At 41.6% G+C, this 17,694-nt stretch overlaps 1 protein-coding gene across 1 annotated transcript in view; it reads left to right on the top strand.

The window, feature by feature from the left end:
* gna12a (guanine nucleotide binding protein (G protein) alpha 12a) overlaps positions 1-17,694 on the top strand; it is a 30,289-nt gene that overhangs the window by 6,690 nt on the left and 5,905 nt on the right. The window contains exons 3-5 of the mRNA XM_005746994.2: positions 14,290-14,340; positions 14,423-14,623; positions 14,944-15,150. Of these exons, the coding sequence (XP_005747051.1) occupies positions 14,290-14,340; positions 14,423-14,623; positions 14,944-15,150 (459 nt within the window). The remainder of the gene's footprint in view (positions 1-14,289; positions 14,341-14,422; positions 14,624-14,943; positions 15,151-17,694) is intronic.

Here is a 17,694-nt window from a genome sequence, read left to right as displayed (position 1 = left end):
TTTGGGATTTTGTAGACTTAAAGAAAAACAATGTATATAGACGCAAACTCTTTGTAACCGTTTAAAAGGGCATTTCACTCAAAAAGTGTTTGTTGTCTTTTGTAAACCCAGTCAATAGAAAAAGAAGAGCAAAGGTTCAAAATGTTTTAACCTACTCGTTCAGCAGTCTAAGGCAGAAGCTTCCAACCTTTACACATATCAGAGGCCTATGAGTGTGAACTGAAGATGCTCGTGTTTCTGTCAGTGATACTTACAGTGCTGTAAAAAGTATTTGTCCCCTTCCAGATTCGTTAATTGTTGTCACACTTATATGTTTCAGATCATCAAGCAAATTTTAATATTAGACAAAGATGACCCGAGCAAATACAAAATGCAGGCGGGCAGCGTCGGCACCTAAGTTAGGAGCGATAACTCTTCAACAAGGCGACGTAGGAGCTTCAAATTGATGTTATAGGTGCATCTACTAAAAATCTTTTCTTCTGACCTCAAGGTTAGAGTAAGCTTTCTGAAAATAAGACAATGTAGGATTTTGAAATTGATACCATAGGTGTGTCTACTGGATAAAGGGTAGTATAAGGAAGAGGACTCCTTACTACATTTATTTATATTATATTATCTGTATAGCACTTTAGAGCACACCTTCAACTTTATTAAAATCACCTTATCAAGCCCTTTTTTTTTAGCATTGCACTTTAAGCATGGATTTGCACAGTAAAACATTTGCACACAATAAGTTTAAATATTTATTGACTATTTATTGGGAATTTTAAAATCGGTTGGTAGCCTTGTTTCAGATCCAGCACTGCTGCTCATCATCAAGGAATGTGGTGGTTGTCTGTCAGGAGAGAAGAATGGTGATTGAGATTAAGGTTTACCAGTAAGGAAAACTAATGCAAATGTGTGTGTGTGTGAAATCTAGGGATAAAAGTGGTGCAAAAAAGTGTCTGTAAGATATGATTACTCACCTTTCCGGGAAAGATCATTGGTAAAGCGAGTGTGGTGAATCTTTTCGTGCTTGGGTTTTTGGTTTTTTTTTAGAATATTGGGTTTGGTGTAAAATTAAAGTGTGAAATATGTATTAATATGAAAACGTGATATGTATTTATTTATTCTAATTGATATATTGTATACTGTGGTGGAAGGTTGGGATTTAAGAATTTACCTGAGAGTGGAAGAATGGTTTAGTCTGTGACAGCTGAACATATTTAAGGCTGCCAGTTGTCATTAGAGGGTTGATTGTGCTGTGAAGAAGCTCGACGAGTGAATTGTTGTAAGGAGAGCTGTATAGCAAATAAGTACTTTTTGTTCCACTACACTTGCCTTGGTCCATCTCACTGTGTTTCCAGCCGCTAAGGGCCGCCCTGTTACAGGTAGCACTGGCGGGATTTTTAAATGATGATTTCATATTATGAAAGGAAAGTAGCGACCCAAACCTACTTGGCCCTGTGTGAAAAAGTAACCTCCCCCACCCCAGTGATTAGACACAGTTTTTGAAAGTTGAGTTTCATTATTGACATCCAGGTCTGATAACTGCCAGACCCGTTGAATTTTTAAAAATCACTTAAATAGAATCCGCCGGACAAAGTGAAGTAAAGTCACTGACATCTGTCCATCACAAAGTCTGAGGCTTTGGGACTCCAGTGACTACAGCGAGAAAATTTGGAGCAGTGGTGAACCTAACCAGGAGTCACTAGCCTACTGAAGTGAGAGTGCATAGATGACTCATCCATCAGGTCACACAAGAGCCAATAACGATGTCTAAAGAACTGCGTGCTTCATATGAGTCAATTAAGGTCAGAGTTCACGGTTCTATTGGGAAAACACTCTGTGGACTGACGAGACAAAAGCTGAACCTTTTGTGTCCTGTTACATGTGCTGTAAAACTAACACAGCAGGTCATAAAAACATCATCATAGCTACAGTCAAACATGGTGGTGGTAGTGTGACGGTCTGGGGCTGCTTTGCTGCTTCAGGACGACTTGCTGTAAGTGATGGAAACACGAATTCTGCTTTTTACCAGAAAATCCCGAAGAAGAATATCCGAAAATCATGAAATCATGTTTTAAAAACAGCATTTTATATTTCCTCGGGTTATCTTTGGCTAAAATGAACATGTGTTTGATGATCTGAAACATTGAAGTGTGACTAATAGGAAAAAAAATAAGAAATCTGGAAGTGGGCAGATACTTTCCCACGGCACTCTACAATGTCCAGTTCTTCATTAGTGTTATTTTCTAGTTTCTTCTGTACACTTCCCACCTTATAATACTTAACATGATTTATGTGGTATTATGTAAAGAAATATATGAATATACTGAAATCTCTGACACAGTGTAGTCTGGGTTTTTTGTTGTTTAAACCAGATAAACTGGCTTTAAGCTTTGGCCAAACAAAATGTCAAGTAAAATAACGTCTGAGCTTTCTGTTAAAGAAGCAGCTTAAATGACTTTTGAGGGCGTATCTTTGATATCTAACATCCAAAGTGAACATTTCTTTGAATATCTACAGCTCTGGAGTTTGGTCTCTTCAGTTCCTGAGCTTAACAAAATATTACCAGGAATTGCAACACTAATGGTTTGATTTCATTAGTGTTCTCTTGGCTTTCATCTGGCTTCCATGAAACCTCAATATCGCAGCTTGATGCATGAGGGTCAGATTAAGAAAAGGATATTTCAAAATAATAACTGGAACAGCTCTGACACAAACAGCTACCGCTAATTTAAGAGCTACTTTGATGTAACTGGTTGTATGTGAACTGATGTAACCCGCTCTCATATTGGAAGAATGTAACAGTAATGTGTCCGACGCATGTTTTAAATGTAACGCAATACGGGGAACGTTCATTCTTGCATTGTACTTGGCGGTGTGACAAAAAGGGGTTGGTGAGCTGAACAATGAAATTATGATAACTTGGCTTCTAAATAATCCTCCAGAGTCCAAGACGGCATTCGAATGCATTGTGTCCAGATCTCAGTTCTCAAACTGAAGGATGTACATGTTATTTTGCTTTATCGAGAGCAAAACAAATCATTGCTTTTAACTGCAAAACTCGAGCACGAATTTCCTGGTAGACACCTCGGGAAGATGATTATCCGGGTTAAAGCCGCGGTAACCCCCAGAATCGGTGGGAGACGTGTTTAAAAGGTTGTTGTAATGGTGTGCCTTTCTTCTTGAAGGTGCCGCTGGCTTCTGAGGCTGAAATTGTCACATTGTTTATAATGATTTTGTAAGAGTAAGGGAGATGCTAAGAGAGAGCACGAGAGAGAAAGAGGGGCTGTTGTTTTACTAAAGCTTGTTGTAAACTTGTAGTGTGTGTGTATACTGCATAGCAATGCAATAAAATACAAAAACGATAAAGCCGTAATAATGCAGTACATTGTCCAGCTCAGATATATTAGTTTCCCTTTTTGCTTTTTAGCCCAGTTCATCATCTTCAGCTCTCTTGGGTGAGAATGCATTTAATTAACAGGCTTTAACTTTTCCATAAACTATAAACACCGATCAGCCACCGCAAAGCCACGGGTCTAATAGTGTTGATTTCCGTACACTGTTGACGCAGCTGACCTGCTGGAGCTTGGACACGTCCTCTGTGGTCCTGAGCAGCGGGATGTGAGCAGTGGATCCTTTGGCCTTCCTGGATCACATTTTTCCTGTTGCATTGTGTAGATGCTCACTTGCATTGGGATAGTTGGGACGGGGATCATTATCGTCTCATGTGTGATTTGTAGTTCGTGGATATTTAAAAGTAGAATGGGAGGCATAGCCTTCAGCTGTCACCAGCTCACAGTTTGGACAGCCTCTCTACTACTAAGATCAGGCCTAAAACTTTCCTTTCTGAGAAAACGCATAGTTTTTATCATTCACCTTTTTATCTGCACTCTGCATTTAACCATTAGTTATTATTCATTTCTGGCTCTCCATTGTCCCCCTCACCCCCAACCATTCGTGGCACATGGCCGCGCCTCCCTGCGCCTCATCCTTCTTGTGGTTTCTTCCTGTTAAGAAAGAGTTTTTTCTCCCCACTGTCGCCATGTGCTTGCTCACGGGCTCATTTGATTGTCTTTACCTTTCAATATGAAGCACCTTGATGCGATTGCTGTTGTGATGTCGCACTATATAAATAAAATTGAATTGAACTGAATCGAATCTCCGAAATTGTCAAGCTGGTTGTCAAGGTCAACTCCCGGGGCTCTTTTTCATGTTCTTTGAAGCATTCCTGAGCCTTTCTGCTGCACTGAGTAGTTAGCCTGATATATCTGGTATATCTGCCCCTTCTTGGGAGGGGTTGCAACCGCAGGTAGCTCCTCGTGTTTGATTTCCTGACCAAATCCCAGGATCCGTAAACAACTACATTTCTAAATAAAATCCTTACTAAATGTTAAATCTCCCATTCAGCAAAAAAAGCACCTCTCAGTTCACTCTCTGATTTGGGTATAGTCACTGGCTGACCTGATGATTTCATGCGTGTCCGCATTTAAATTTAGAATTGCATTTTTACGTTTCAATATGATGGCAAACAACATTTACAGCAAACACAAAAGAACTGCTACTCATTACTAATCATGCTCTTGTCCTGTTTCCGTTTCCTCTGCTCTTAGCGGTCTGACTGAGTAATATTGCAAAGAAGAAGAAAAAAACTTTGCACTGTAGCCTTGTATTCCACTTCTGTAGTCATATTGATGTGGAGAGCAGGAGATATTTGCATGGTAACTGATTTACCTCAGCCTGTTTTCTCTGATCTAATAGTCGCTGATGTGCTCAAAACATCCGAGAGAGCAACCGGATCACATTAGAAATGTTTATACCTGCCAGCTGAAAAAGAAGCTGCAGTTAACTGTTTAGTACTGCACCGAGTGAAGCCAAAGTATTTATTGTCTTTTCGCATAACTTCCTTATCTCTCTCGCTCGCTCGCTTTCATTTTTTTTTGGTTTTGGAGACGTTGCAAAGATGTAATTATTTTCCTCTTGACTGTAAATGGAGCCACTGAAGTGCACTCTGTGGAGTCTCTTCTCCTGAATTACATCCAGCAAACACAAACGTGAAACTCCTCACAGACAGCAGAGCAGTTCTTCTCCCTTTTAACAACGTGCAGAACATTAAACACACACAGATCAACACCAGTGGGTTGCACAAGAAATGTTTTCTTTATAGGCAACGACCACTCACCACGAGTGCACAGAAGATATGCAAGTTATTACAGTGAAAGTGATGGAGGACCTTTTTATCATCATCTTTGTCTCTCTTCCTAAGGTTTTACATCCACAAAATCATCATCAGAAGGCATCATAACAGTGAACCAGATAAGCTTTTAAAAATAAGTGAAACGCTCAAAACTCATATGAAACTTCCTAAGATGAGTCACGTCTGGCAGATATTTTTTCTGCTGTCTTTAGCCCGAGCAGCCTTTGCTTTTTTTTTTTCCAAGTTCATCTTTTATTCTCCCGTCTCGCAGGAACAAAAACAAATAGACTCCTTTCAACAGCCACTTGCTATATTTTAAAGAACATTTTGTGAGAAACAGACCGGCTAGAGAAACCATTTGTCCAATAAACGTCTACAGATATGCTGTGAAGGGCCGGACAGCTTGTCAATGACACTCAATGGTTGAGCAGAATGTCATGAATGATCGCTAACCATATTGTCAACAGAGGGAATGTCTCACGGCATCGGCATCACCAGCTGGGCTCGCTGTCTGTGCTCCGTGCATTGGCTGTAACAGCTAGTTTTATTTGGACTTTATTGAAAGTGACGCAGCAGCTTTACTGTCTGCTCGGGGCTGTGAGGACGACCTTTAACCTTGTTACGCTTTTATCGGTGACAAAACAAGCTGGAGTCACATAGAAGGTGCTTACGTCTCTGTCTCCGCTGTCTCACACTCAACAAACTGTGTGCGCGTGCTTGAGATGTACAGCTCTGGGTCAGACCGCTTTGTCTTATCTGGAGTTGCTGCGTGATAAAGTTAGTGTGTTACAGCCGCACACAGGCCTGCAGGCATCGTTCTCTCTAAAGGCCAGCACGCATAGGACTCGCATTTAGAGGCGTTTTTGATGCTCGTGGCCTGGTGCCACTCTATCAGCAGACTTGTTCAAACGTATCAATCTACACTGACTCTGAAACACGCGCAATCTGCTCGTCACCTCAAGACAGCTATTTAAATCGCTGCTGTTCCAGTGTTGTGAATGATGTACAGTCTGTGTGGGCTAAGTGGACTGAGTGCTTCGGTTCAGCTCTTGATTTGCTTTAAAGTGGAGTAAAGCTGGTGAAAGTCAGTGTTTTTCTGATTGTCAGCAAATTCCGTAAAGAAACCAAAAACAGCAATGCATTAAACACCTGCTGGCTGTGTAGCGAACGCGCTGCACAACACTCCTTTTCTTCTGCATGGGTCCAGACTGAGTTTGAAGCAATTCTAGCAGATGTGTGCCGCAGGTGTAAAGGGAACGCTTGTGTAGGTTATGATGTAAAACAGTAGTTTAGCCTCCATGTTTAAATTCTGTCCCACTGACATCATTATTGTGGCTCGGGAGGTACAGCGGGTTGTCTAGTGGCTCAATACCCAGAGTTTCACCCAATCGGAGGATGACTGTGTGCGTGAATGTTTTGGTATAGAAACAGAGGCTGAATGTGTGTGAGACTGGGTGAAATTAAAAACCCTTTAATTTGCATATATGAGTTTTAATTTGTATCATATTTGCTACATCTGGCTTTTTTTTTTTACAATGTATGACTTAAAAATTAATTAATTTAGTTTTTTGGGTGGAAAAGAAATCACACTGATGATGCAGAAGTGTCAAAAATTCACAAAAACTGAATGTATGAAATATGATACTCGAGGCGTTAAGGGGTTAAAGTTGTAAATTTAAAGGGGGGAAAAAAATGTGTTTTTCTTTCCTGATGAAATCAGATTGCTTCACTTCACAGGGCCCTCATCATACTCCAGAGGTCACAGGTAAACAGGAAATGCTGTGAGTTTAGTGAGGAGCTACAAGCTGATACCAAAAATAGCCGTCAGCTCATTCCAGAGCTTCTTCAAAGAGCCGACGCTTCTGATAACAAGCTTCTGCAGACTCGCGACTAAAATCACAGCATTTTCTTACTGCAAAGTATAAATGGAGTGTAAAAATCGTGCATTACATGTATTATACATGGCAGTCTGTGGCGTGTGTGGCGTGATGAAGTACATCCAGCCTTGCAAAGTGAAGTGCTGTGGTAAAAAAAGTAATAATAAATAAAAATAACAGGCATTTGTGGCTTTCTAGATGTTCAATGTCAGTGGATGATTCAGCAGTGACCCATAATACGACACTATTTGCTGTCAATTGCTACTGGTATTAAAGCACGAATGAATGTGAACTGCATATCAGAGCTACCGTGCCGATCTACAACTTAAACTCTATTTTTTGATTCCTTTCATCTCTCCAGCAATTCACTGTCTGAAATCATCTAGTTTGGACTATTGGAATTGAGCAACACTGCAGATCTCATCCATGCTGCTAGTAGAGCTAAAACATTTTAACCAGTGAGCCCATGAACACTGTATTTCTATTTAATATTGGGCAATCCCTGATTCACTGTCCTGCTGCATTCAGTTATTACCAATGCACCAAATTCAAGCAGTAAGTTCCCAACACATCTAACTTGTACTACAGTGCCCAGTTGTTTTTGAGATTACTTAGACCAAGAGCGTGAAATATAAGGCGCAGGGGCCTGAATAAACCTGCCAAACTGCACACGTTTTCTCAGGGATTAAATGTGTGGTTAGACACTGGAAGAAAGGGGATTTTCACTGGCCCGACCCACCTAACATCAAAGTGGCCCATGATGTAAAATAGTTTAAGTCAGGGATGTCAAACTTAACTTTATATTTGTCATCTCTTTTTTAAATGATTTATGTGCATGTGCTTGGGGCCCAATCGAGGATAAAGGAAGTTAAACACTACCTAAAAAAGTGCTGGTTTTCTTTTTCTGTTCACTTTTCGGACAAAACATGGAGCAACAGCAGCCTTATTCTCGACAGCAAGAAACCAAAATGTCTGCTGTGGAGTAAATGTGCTGAGTTAGATACTCTCCGCCTCCACTTTCTTGCCGCTCTTGGAGAGGTTTTCCGGGGACACCGCAATCAGCTTTTCCCAGGCACAACTGGGCCCGAGCTGGGCCGCGAGCAGACGGGGGAGAGGGAGGAGAGTCCGATGAGAGGAAGAGAGAAAGGGAGTGGAAAGAGATGAGCGTTGAGATGGGGAGTCTCCCACAGTGAAAATGGAGCGAAGGAAAAGGGGAGATAGTGAGGGGAAAAACAAACCCAAAGCAAGCACAGGCAAGGAGTTTGTTTACTTGTAGGCTTTTCTGTTTTCCCACCACACCCAGATAACACGCAGTTTGATACAGGACATAAACATCGAACCTCCCCTGCTCGAGGAAAACAAGGCTGTAGCTCGAGGAGTGACAGTAAGTGGTGGCTGCTGTCGTCAGCGTAGGTTTAGACTTTGCACCGTTCAGAGGACTTTGAAGTCTCACAAAGGTGTAAAGAGGCTATAAACGGACAAACGCGTGCGACGCTGCACACACACACATTTCATCGATGACTTGGGCCTTGCTGAGGTTTAACATTGTGTATAGTGTGTCTGTGGTACCCCATTTTATCTATAATGCATATCCCTGCCTTGATAGGAAGAAACATAAAATATCCCCAGAGCAGGGATTGCAAATAAGATAGTGGTGGATCTGCACCAGCTAGTGAGTGCATGTTTTAGACTGATAGATTTCAAACATAATCCCTCCCTGAACAGGAAACCTGAGCTGAAGCTGAGCACAGCTGTGTTGAAGAGTATCGGCAACAGTTTCTATTCCAGACAAATCTGGAGAAAAGTGAACTGAAATAACGCTTTTTTTTCTACAGATTTCTTGAACTCAGCTCAGAAATATAGATCACATTGAGCATTACAGCTGAAACACTTGGTTTAGATTCATTGATTTGCCACATTGATGAGGTTTTGTAAAGTTTTCTGGATTTAATTTAAATCCAAACTGAAACTGCTTCCCCCTCAGTATTAGAAAAGTAGGAATCCCTACTTCTCACCCTTTTAAAATTGATGATGCTGCATTTGACTTCTGTCACACCCAGCCTGCGTGTTTATCATGCACAGGTTGACAAGCAAAATTTACACTTTTTAAATGTAGCAGTTTGCTGTGTGCAATACTGTAAATTTAATAGATAACAATTTGTGAACAGTTCTTTGTCTGAAATAAGCATAGACTGAAAAGAAAAGATGGTCAACTCCAGTTTTGAAGCTGCTGTCGACAGCAGGCACAGTTTTAGCTAACAGCAGCAAACATCCTCAGATTGTGCAGGTATACATAACACAGATAACAAAACTTTAAGGTGTAATTCAGTTTAACAGGTCACGTACATAAAAATTCTTCCCTGTAAAATTGCTTGTTTCAGATGTGTCGTTGGTCTCTGGGGAACAGCTCATTTTTGGAGCCAGCCTCAAGTGGCCACTTAAGGAACTGCAGTTTTTGGCACTCAGTTTTATTAATTTATTGATTCGTTTCAACGCTCTGGAGATTAAAGCCCGACTAGCCAGCATTAGCTACTTGTTGATTAATCTGTATTGACATTTAAATTTTGGAAAAATGACAATTAAAAAGTAACGAGGACAGGGGAGAAACACCCTACAATCGTGATACCAGTGGTGATGTTGCATACATTGTCCACTAGAGGGCAGTTTGCAACAAACAACCAGCTGATCTATTCAATTCAGTTGTGTTTATTTAGCATCAAATCATAACACGAGTCGCCTTAAGTACGGTGAAGACCCTGCAATAATAGACAAAATAGTAATATAGAGACTAAGCAGAGTCGGGAGAGTGTGAACAAATGGACATATAAATGAAGGCGATGTCTTTTTATGTTTTGTGTCTCTAAAAGGAAAAAATATTGGCCAATGTATCAAGATATCTGATTTTTACAGGACTAAATATCGGTCTTAAAAATCCCGTATCATCGCTGCATGAGGCACACAACAACTTCTCCGCCTGACTCACCAAGCACATCGATGACTGTGCCAGTCTGCCTGCCTCAAGAACTGGATTCATGGTGTGTCATTCAAAGCTTTTGGGCATGAAGTGTAATAGTGTTGATTCATTCTTTGTTAATAAATAAATAAAAATGTACCTATGTGGTGTCATAAAATGACACTCTGGAAAGGTCAGTGGACATTTTAAATTTTAAAATTATTCATTAGTTAATAAAAAATAGTATTTATTATTATTTGAATTGAAAGGACTGACCCACAGTAGCACTGCACTTAGTCCCACACTCAGTGACACATATACCTGTGCACACACACACACACACACACACACACACACACACATACAGACACACACACACACAGAACAGGAGCTTATTCAGGTCTTTGCTGGAATAAAGCCTCTAATCTGCCCATTCACACCATGAATGGAGACATTCCTCCTGCCTTACTCAAAACACACACAAATGCACACTCACACACGGGCTCACATACATGCACGCTCGCACACATACGTGCTCACGCCCACATGCACGCCCAGAGCTATATTTTATTCATTTACAGCTCTGCATTACCAGGCACTAAAATCCATCCTTGATCTAATAAAATAAATTCAGTCTGAAGCTTTGACCGCATGAATGATCGGACTGTTTCATTTGTGCTGATGGCAGTTGAAGCGCCTGTGGAAACGATCTGTGCTTGAGCGCGTGTGCGTGCGTGTCATTGCGTCTGCGGGCGCACACTCACGTGCGTGTCTGTGTCTGTCTGGTGTGTCTGCGTATCCCTTCATCTCTGGGAATTCCCCTCTCCCTGCTTTTCCCTCCAACCAGCCTCCCCTGCCGTTCGTGTCCGGCTGAACCAATCAGAGCCCCCCGGCTTTGTGTTTCCTATTGCCAATGACACCGTAGGTCAGCAGCGGGGTCACCGGTTCACATCTCACCCACTCAGAGGTCACGTTTCCTGGTTGTTATGGGGCATGTCAGGGCCAACATGAAGAGTAAGAGTTGTTTTTTGGAGTTTTTTTGTAACTGTTGCTCGTTGATCAGTTTGAAAGAAACCGAAACATCTGGAAAAAGCTGCTGTCAGCACGGCATTACAGAGGAATAATGTTATATTGTAGTGTGTGCGTGTGATGCAAGTGCTAAACTGACTTTGAAACTTTGAGTTCTGTCTGACTCGCTAATCCCTCCCTCCCCCTCTCCTCTCCTGTTTTCACACGCACAGCTGTTTCCTGAGGGAGGAAGAGAAAGGTTCATTTTTAAACTTTTGTTGGGAATCAGCCTGATTCCAGTTTGAAATGCATATACCTATTATTCCTGCTTGCTTTCAGCCCATTTACAGCACATGAGAATAGCACGACACTCTGAAGATCAAGCTCCCGTGCTGTAGAGAAACCAAATAAACCTTTTTCCTCTGCTGCAGGCACCCGCTGGTCTCCATTCATTTCCAAGCAGCATGAAAATCAATTAGCAGCCTCTTAAAACCTGAGTGAGCTGTGCGATCCATTGCAGTGAAGATCGGTGTGCGCTTAAACCACATTACTATACAACAGTGGATGGTGGAGCAGTGACAAAAAAGCACACATGGTGCTCATAGTAATGGACTACACATCTCAAGTTTCAACAGTTGTCTAATTGAGTTTCGAAGCTAGCAAACATGAAAGGAACCAACCGCTGTCTGAAGTATCAGGAAAGCTACATCCAAAAACTTCAGCTGTGCTATATGCATTCAGAAAGAGTCGGCAAAGATCTTGGATAATCTTGTGTGATCTAAAGTGAAAGAGTTGATAGCACACTGGGATATTCCACCAAATTAAGTTTTGTGTGTTCAGCGCAGACACTGTGGTAATTTTTAGGTACTTCCCTGATGACTGATTCGGTGGATGTTTGCAGAGGATATGAAATGATTCGAATCATGTTCTTTCTATAGACTGGAACATGGTGAAACTGTACAGCGTGACGCATGGGTCATCTTATTGTGTTTCCTTATTCCTGTGAATTAAGTCACGTTCATCACATTTTCTTATCCTCGGTTTCATTTCCCTTCTCCGTGTAAATCGGCTGTGTGTGGAAGTCAGGTTGTGTTTTGATACGTGCCCACGTGAGACCAGATTTATTCATCACAGGGTCGCCTTGTGACGCCACAGCCTACCTTTTGTGCAGTGCGTTGTCTGTTATAATCTCTCATTTGTGCGAGTATTTCTGGTCTGTATACAGTCATGGTAAAAAGAAAGGACACCATCTGTGTACCATAGCCAGCACAAGTCTTAAAATGATGTAAATACAGCCTCAGACAGGGCTGGACTTTGACTTGTCCGTTACAGCACCTTCATTCTTTTCTTTTTCAGCTCCTCTGATTTGCTGCTGTGCTTGGGCTCATTGACATATTGGATGAACCAATTTAGACAAAGCTTTATCTTGTCAGACAGATGGCCTCACATTAGACTCTAGAATACTTTGGTACACAGAGGAGGTCATGATACACTCAGGGACTAGGTGAGTGCCCAGGTTATGTGGCTGCAAAACAAGCCCAAATCATCACCCCTCCATCACCGTGCTGACAGCTGTCGTGAGGCGTTTGCGTTGATATACTGTCTTTAGTGGCATTGTGCATTATTTCTAAACATCATCTGCCTTGTTGTCATCTGTCTAAAGAACAGCGTTCCAGATCTCTGAGTTCTTCAGATGCAGTTTTGCAAAGCTGCGCTGCCGTGATCTTTTCAGAGTGTCTTTCTCCTTGCAGCCATTCCAAACAAGTCATGCCTGTTCAGTGTTTTTCTGATTGTACTGTCATGAACTTTAACATTTAACATGCTAACTGAGGCCTCCAGAGCCTGAGATGTGGCTTTTCAGTTTTTTGGACCTTCCACCCCTGCAAAGATTGGCGTCTGTCTTGACTGTTTTCCATTTGTCAATAATCTTTCTCCCTGCAGAGTGATGGGATTAAAGTTACTTTAAAATGGCTTTATAGTCCTTCCCACATTGAAACAATTAACTTCTTTAAGATCATCGGTAAAGGCTTTCCTCCTTGGCGTTGTGCTAACAAACACCTAATTGCTGTGTTTACACTTGCTGATGATCAGTTAATCAAGTGCACCTGGTTGCTAATTACCATTATAAGGAGTAAGGATGTACTTGGCTTTTCACACACATTTTTTTAATGAATATATAGTAACAAAGTGTAACTATCTATCAGGATGTTGTTGAATTTTAAGACCTGGTAGGGAGCAGATTATTTTTATTGTGTCCTGAAACGCAAAGTGAAATATCTCTGTGTTTAACTTTGTCTGGCTGCTGTTTGCCGTTAGGCAGATTATTCACTGTAAGTTTAGTAAATGTGAAAATAGCTCTCTGCTCCAGCTGGAAAATTGGTGCAGTCAAATCAAACAGCTGTGTTCAGAAACAAGGTCGTTCAGAGTGCTTTACAGAGACGAAGTCGAAAACAAAGAGATATTTAAAACGCATATTTGCATAGGGGTCACGATGTGAAGCATGCACAGATAAGTCATGATGGGAATATAACTACAACCTTATTGTTTCCCACGTTCATATATGTCTAGTTAAATGTATCTGGCATGCTAATGTTTACTCTAAAATGATCATCAGGGCAAATCCGAGTCGTTTCTGCCACAAACTCGATAAACGCGATGTCAGAACAGCGTTAAAACTGTGGGGGTGTGATTGTGGGCCTCTATAGAAAACTGTTTTTCTCTCTAACGGCTGATCTTTAGATCACAACACGGGGCTGTCACACCAGCACAATGAGCCGAAAGAAGCCAAAACCTGTGGTGAGCCGCACCTCGGGTTTATATTCTCTGCGGGTTTGTAACCGCGATTTTTCACATTAAAAGTCACTGTTTGATCCTTTGTTGATTGGAAAATGTGGATCAGTGCAGCTTGAATGTCATCTTGAGCTTTGAAGAGCTGCGGACTCGTGACAGGTTCTGTGTGACACGATAACTAGATGTGATCAAGCTGCGAGCTGCACAGATGTGATGGGACTAATGTGATTGTGGTCGTTCACATGGTTTCTGTCCTTTGTTGCAACGATTGATGTCTTGTTAAATTAATAACCACAATACGACAGCTTCCATGGAAATGAGAATTAAAGAAGGAAGAAATACAAGAAATGAAATCGTTCCGATAATGTGATCAAGAGCCATAATTTGATTATTTTAAGTCTTTTAAGTTTGCTTAATGCGTATAAGATGACTCAGGTCTGTGTCGCGGCTGTAATGGATTCTTTCCTTCTCGTCTGCAGAGTGAGTCGGTCAAATACTTCTTGGATAACTTGGATCGTATTGGACAACTGGTGAGTCATAGTGACTGGTTAAATCTGAAGCACACTCTGTACTTTTTACTTTGCAAGACAATGTTCTCATATCCTTTTTCAGAGCTATATTCCCAGCAAGCAAGACATTTTGTTTGCGAGGAAGGCGACTAAAGGGATTGTCGAGCACGACTTTGTCATCAAAAAGATTCCCTTTAAGATGGTGGATGTTGGAGGGCAGCGGTCCCAGAGGCAGAAGTGGTTTCAGTGCTTCGACGGGATAACCTCGATACTCTTCATGGCCTCGTCGTCGGAGTACGACCAGGTACGTGCACACACAAAAAAAAACCCCCACATTATCAGCCCAATTATGAAATGCTGATGCAGTCGGAGCGTTTGGCAGACGAGTCTCTTGACTATTGGGATTGCGAAATGCACAAGAAACATCAGAGAGACACACAACATTTGCGGTAAACACAAAGCTCTCTTTGTGGTGCGCTGAGGAAACTTCATTGTTCCCACAGTCGTGGCTCGAGTTCAAGTCAGCGGTCATATGATGACGACTGAACCCTTAATTGGCACGCAGATAAGACCTGAAAAAAATAAAAGTAGACAAAGAATAATGTTGAGCCAATGTGATTCCAGGTCTTGATGGAGGACCGCAGGACAAACCGTCTGGTCGAGAGTATGAACATCTTCGAGACCATCGTCAACAACAAGCTCTTCCTGAACGTGTCCATCATCCTCTTCCTCAACAAGACGGACTTGCTGGTGGAAAAGATTCGCACGGCCGACATTCGCAAGAACTTTCCTGAGTTCAGAGGAGACCCTCGCAGGCTAGAGGACGTACAGGTAACCCGAGGTTTCACAAAACTCTGAATGCAGTTGCAGATTTTGAGCGTCTTCCTAAAGTGCTCCATTATCTTTCTCAACGCAGCTTTGCAACAGTGGTAACTTTCATGCATTCCAGAAGAAGCTGCCCATACATGGGTCGCTGTAGCAGGTCATCTGCTAATCGGAAGTCTGCATGCCAAATATCCTCGGACAAGATAGTAATCCCAGTTGTGTAAATGTTAGATAAAAAGAACTTACATAAGGAAGGGTTTGCATAAATGGGAGAGAATGGGTAACTGAGGCAAGTTGTATAAAGAGCTTTGAGTGCTCAGTAGAGTAGAAAGGCTCTATCTGTTTACCATGTAAGCTTATAAGGACCGAAATTTCTGTCATCAGACACGTAGGTTGTTATGGGCAACAATGAAAGATGTAAAGGAGCATTTATAAAGACATCAGTTTATTACCAAGGCTTTATTTTTAAAAAGAAATACAGTTAACATTAATACTGCTAATTAAAGGCTTGTTTTTCTGCCAACTCATATTTTCTCTCGTTTCTGCAGAGATAATCCAGGTTGCTTCTTTAATAAGGCTTTTAGCATCCGTGACTGAAGTCAAGATAATTAATGATAATCCTAAAAGCTGGATTATAGAGCAACACTCAAAACGAGCGCATTACTAATACTACCTGGGTTTCTCTGCAACCTGTGTGTTACAGTGCAGCTTTCTAAATGTTTTTAAGTACTGGTACTGGTTTCTTACTACAAATCTCATCCATCCCATGTATGCCTTTAAACCTAATATCCATACTCGGGGTTCAAAATGCACATTAATGCAGTCAGGTATTGAACCGCTGACCTTTACAATTTTTAGCTGACTCGCTCTTTCTCCTCGCTCCTTTCTCCTGTAGACGCCGGCTTTGTGACGAGCAGATTTTAGCGCAGAAGCATAAGATTAGTAGTTTTCAGCATATTTTTAAGGGTTTAAAACATGTGAGCATTTTAACTAGTTATAAAAGAGGAAATACACCAGTATTTTTCTCACAGCCTGTAAGCCGTGTTGATCACTGTTTTGTTTTTAACCGTCAGATAGAGCATCGCTTCAAACTGAGCAGCAGCATTAGCTCCTTTCCTTTCATGAAGGATGAAAAGGAGTCACTGAAACACATTTGCTTAGCACTGAGAGCTGTTTTCAGGGCTTCCACCTCCATGCTATCTGGTTACTGAGAAACCTTCTGGAAAAGACTTATTATGCTCCCTGTAGCTCTAGATTTTTATTCTTGGACTCTACTGGATTAATTTTGCATGATTTATTTATCTTGCACTGTTCTGATCAGGCCCCTCAGTTCATCCACTGTTTGAAGCAAGCTTTCTTAGCTCCTTTCTTCAGATTGGTTCTCCTGTGCAAACACAAGGTTTAAACGGCGGGTGGGTGGGGCTTCTGTGCTTGCAGCCAGAGCCTTAGTTGACCATATTAAGGATATCTGCTGTCGTTACAGCATCAAGAGTAGAAATATTTAAACAGTGTTTAGAGCAGTGCTTGCACATACAGTGGGAGAAATAATCACTTGATCTTCTGCTGAATTTATAAGTTTGCTCGCTCACAGAGAAATGAACAGTGTCTCGTCTTTATGAAAGTTTCATATTAATAGACAGAGACAGTGCATCAACCAGAAATCCAGAAAAAAAACACATTACATAAAAGTTTGAAATTGATTTGCATGTCATTGAGTGGAATAAGCATTTGAGCTGCCAGCAAAACATCACTTAGTACTTGATGGAGAAACCCTTTTTGGCAAGATGGTAAGATGTTTCTTGTAGCTGGTCAACAGGTTTGAAGGGATTCTCACTCAACTTTACAGAAACTCCCAGAAGTGTCTATAAATTAGGTTTCTTGGCTGCCACTTGGCAACTCGAAGCTTTAGCTCCAGCCACAGATTTTCGTCTGTTTGGCGTCTGGAGGCTGGCGAGGCCACTCGTGATCTGATTGTGCTTCTTCTTTAGCCACTCCTTTGTTGCACTGGCAGTATGTTTTGGGGTATTGTCATGCTGGATGGCCCATCCATGACTCATCTTCAGTGTTCCGGCTGTTGCAGTACGTGGCCCCAGAAAACAAAAGCATAATGTTTCCACCTCCGTGCTTGACTGTGAGGGTGGTGTTCTTTGGGTCATACTCAACATTTCTCCTCCTCCAAACACAGCGGGTCAAGTTGATGCCAAAGAGCTCAGTTTGACCACAGCAATTTATCCCAATCCACCACCTTTCTCATGCTCAACCTCACCCTGTGAGGCCAGATCTTGCATGGAGCTCCCGATCGCGAGGGTGACTGATCTTTTACAATCACTACAACAGTTGTGCATGTCTGCAATTTTGTCCCTGATGTCCTTCAGCAGTTGGCTCATGGTGGTTGAGAGGTTGGAATGGGAGAAATTGATTCTCTGGACCGGTGTCTAGTGGACAAGCTGATATCAGGAGTATCTGTAACTGACTGATTGATTTATTGATTGTAATCTGTGTCCCACAGTGGAACATAGTCAATCTGTGGGAGACATGCAAATCAATTTA

The sequence above is a fragment of the Pundamilia nyererei genome, unplaced genomic scaffold, assembly GCF_000239375.1.
Source record: "Pundamilia nyererei isolate P.nyererei 1_Seehausen unplaced genomic scaffold, PunNye1.0 scaffold00186, whole genome shotgun sequence".
In the NCBI taxonomy this organism is placed as follows: domain Eukaryota; kingdom Metazoa; phylum Chordata; class Actinopteri; order Cichliformes; family Cichlidae; genus Pundamilia; species Pundamilia nyererei.
Note: the sequence above shows the minus strand (reverse complement) of the source record. Positions and strands in the feature narration are given on the sequence as shown.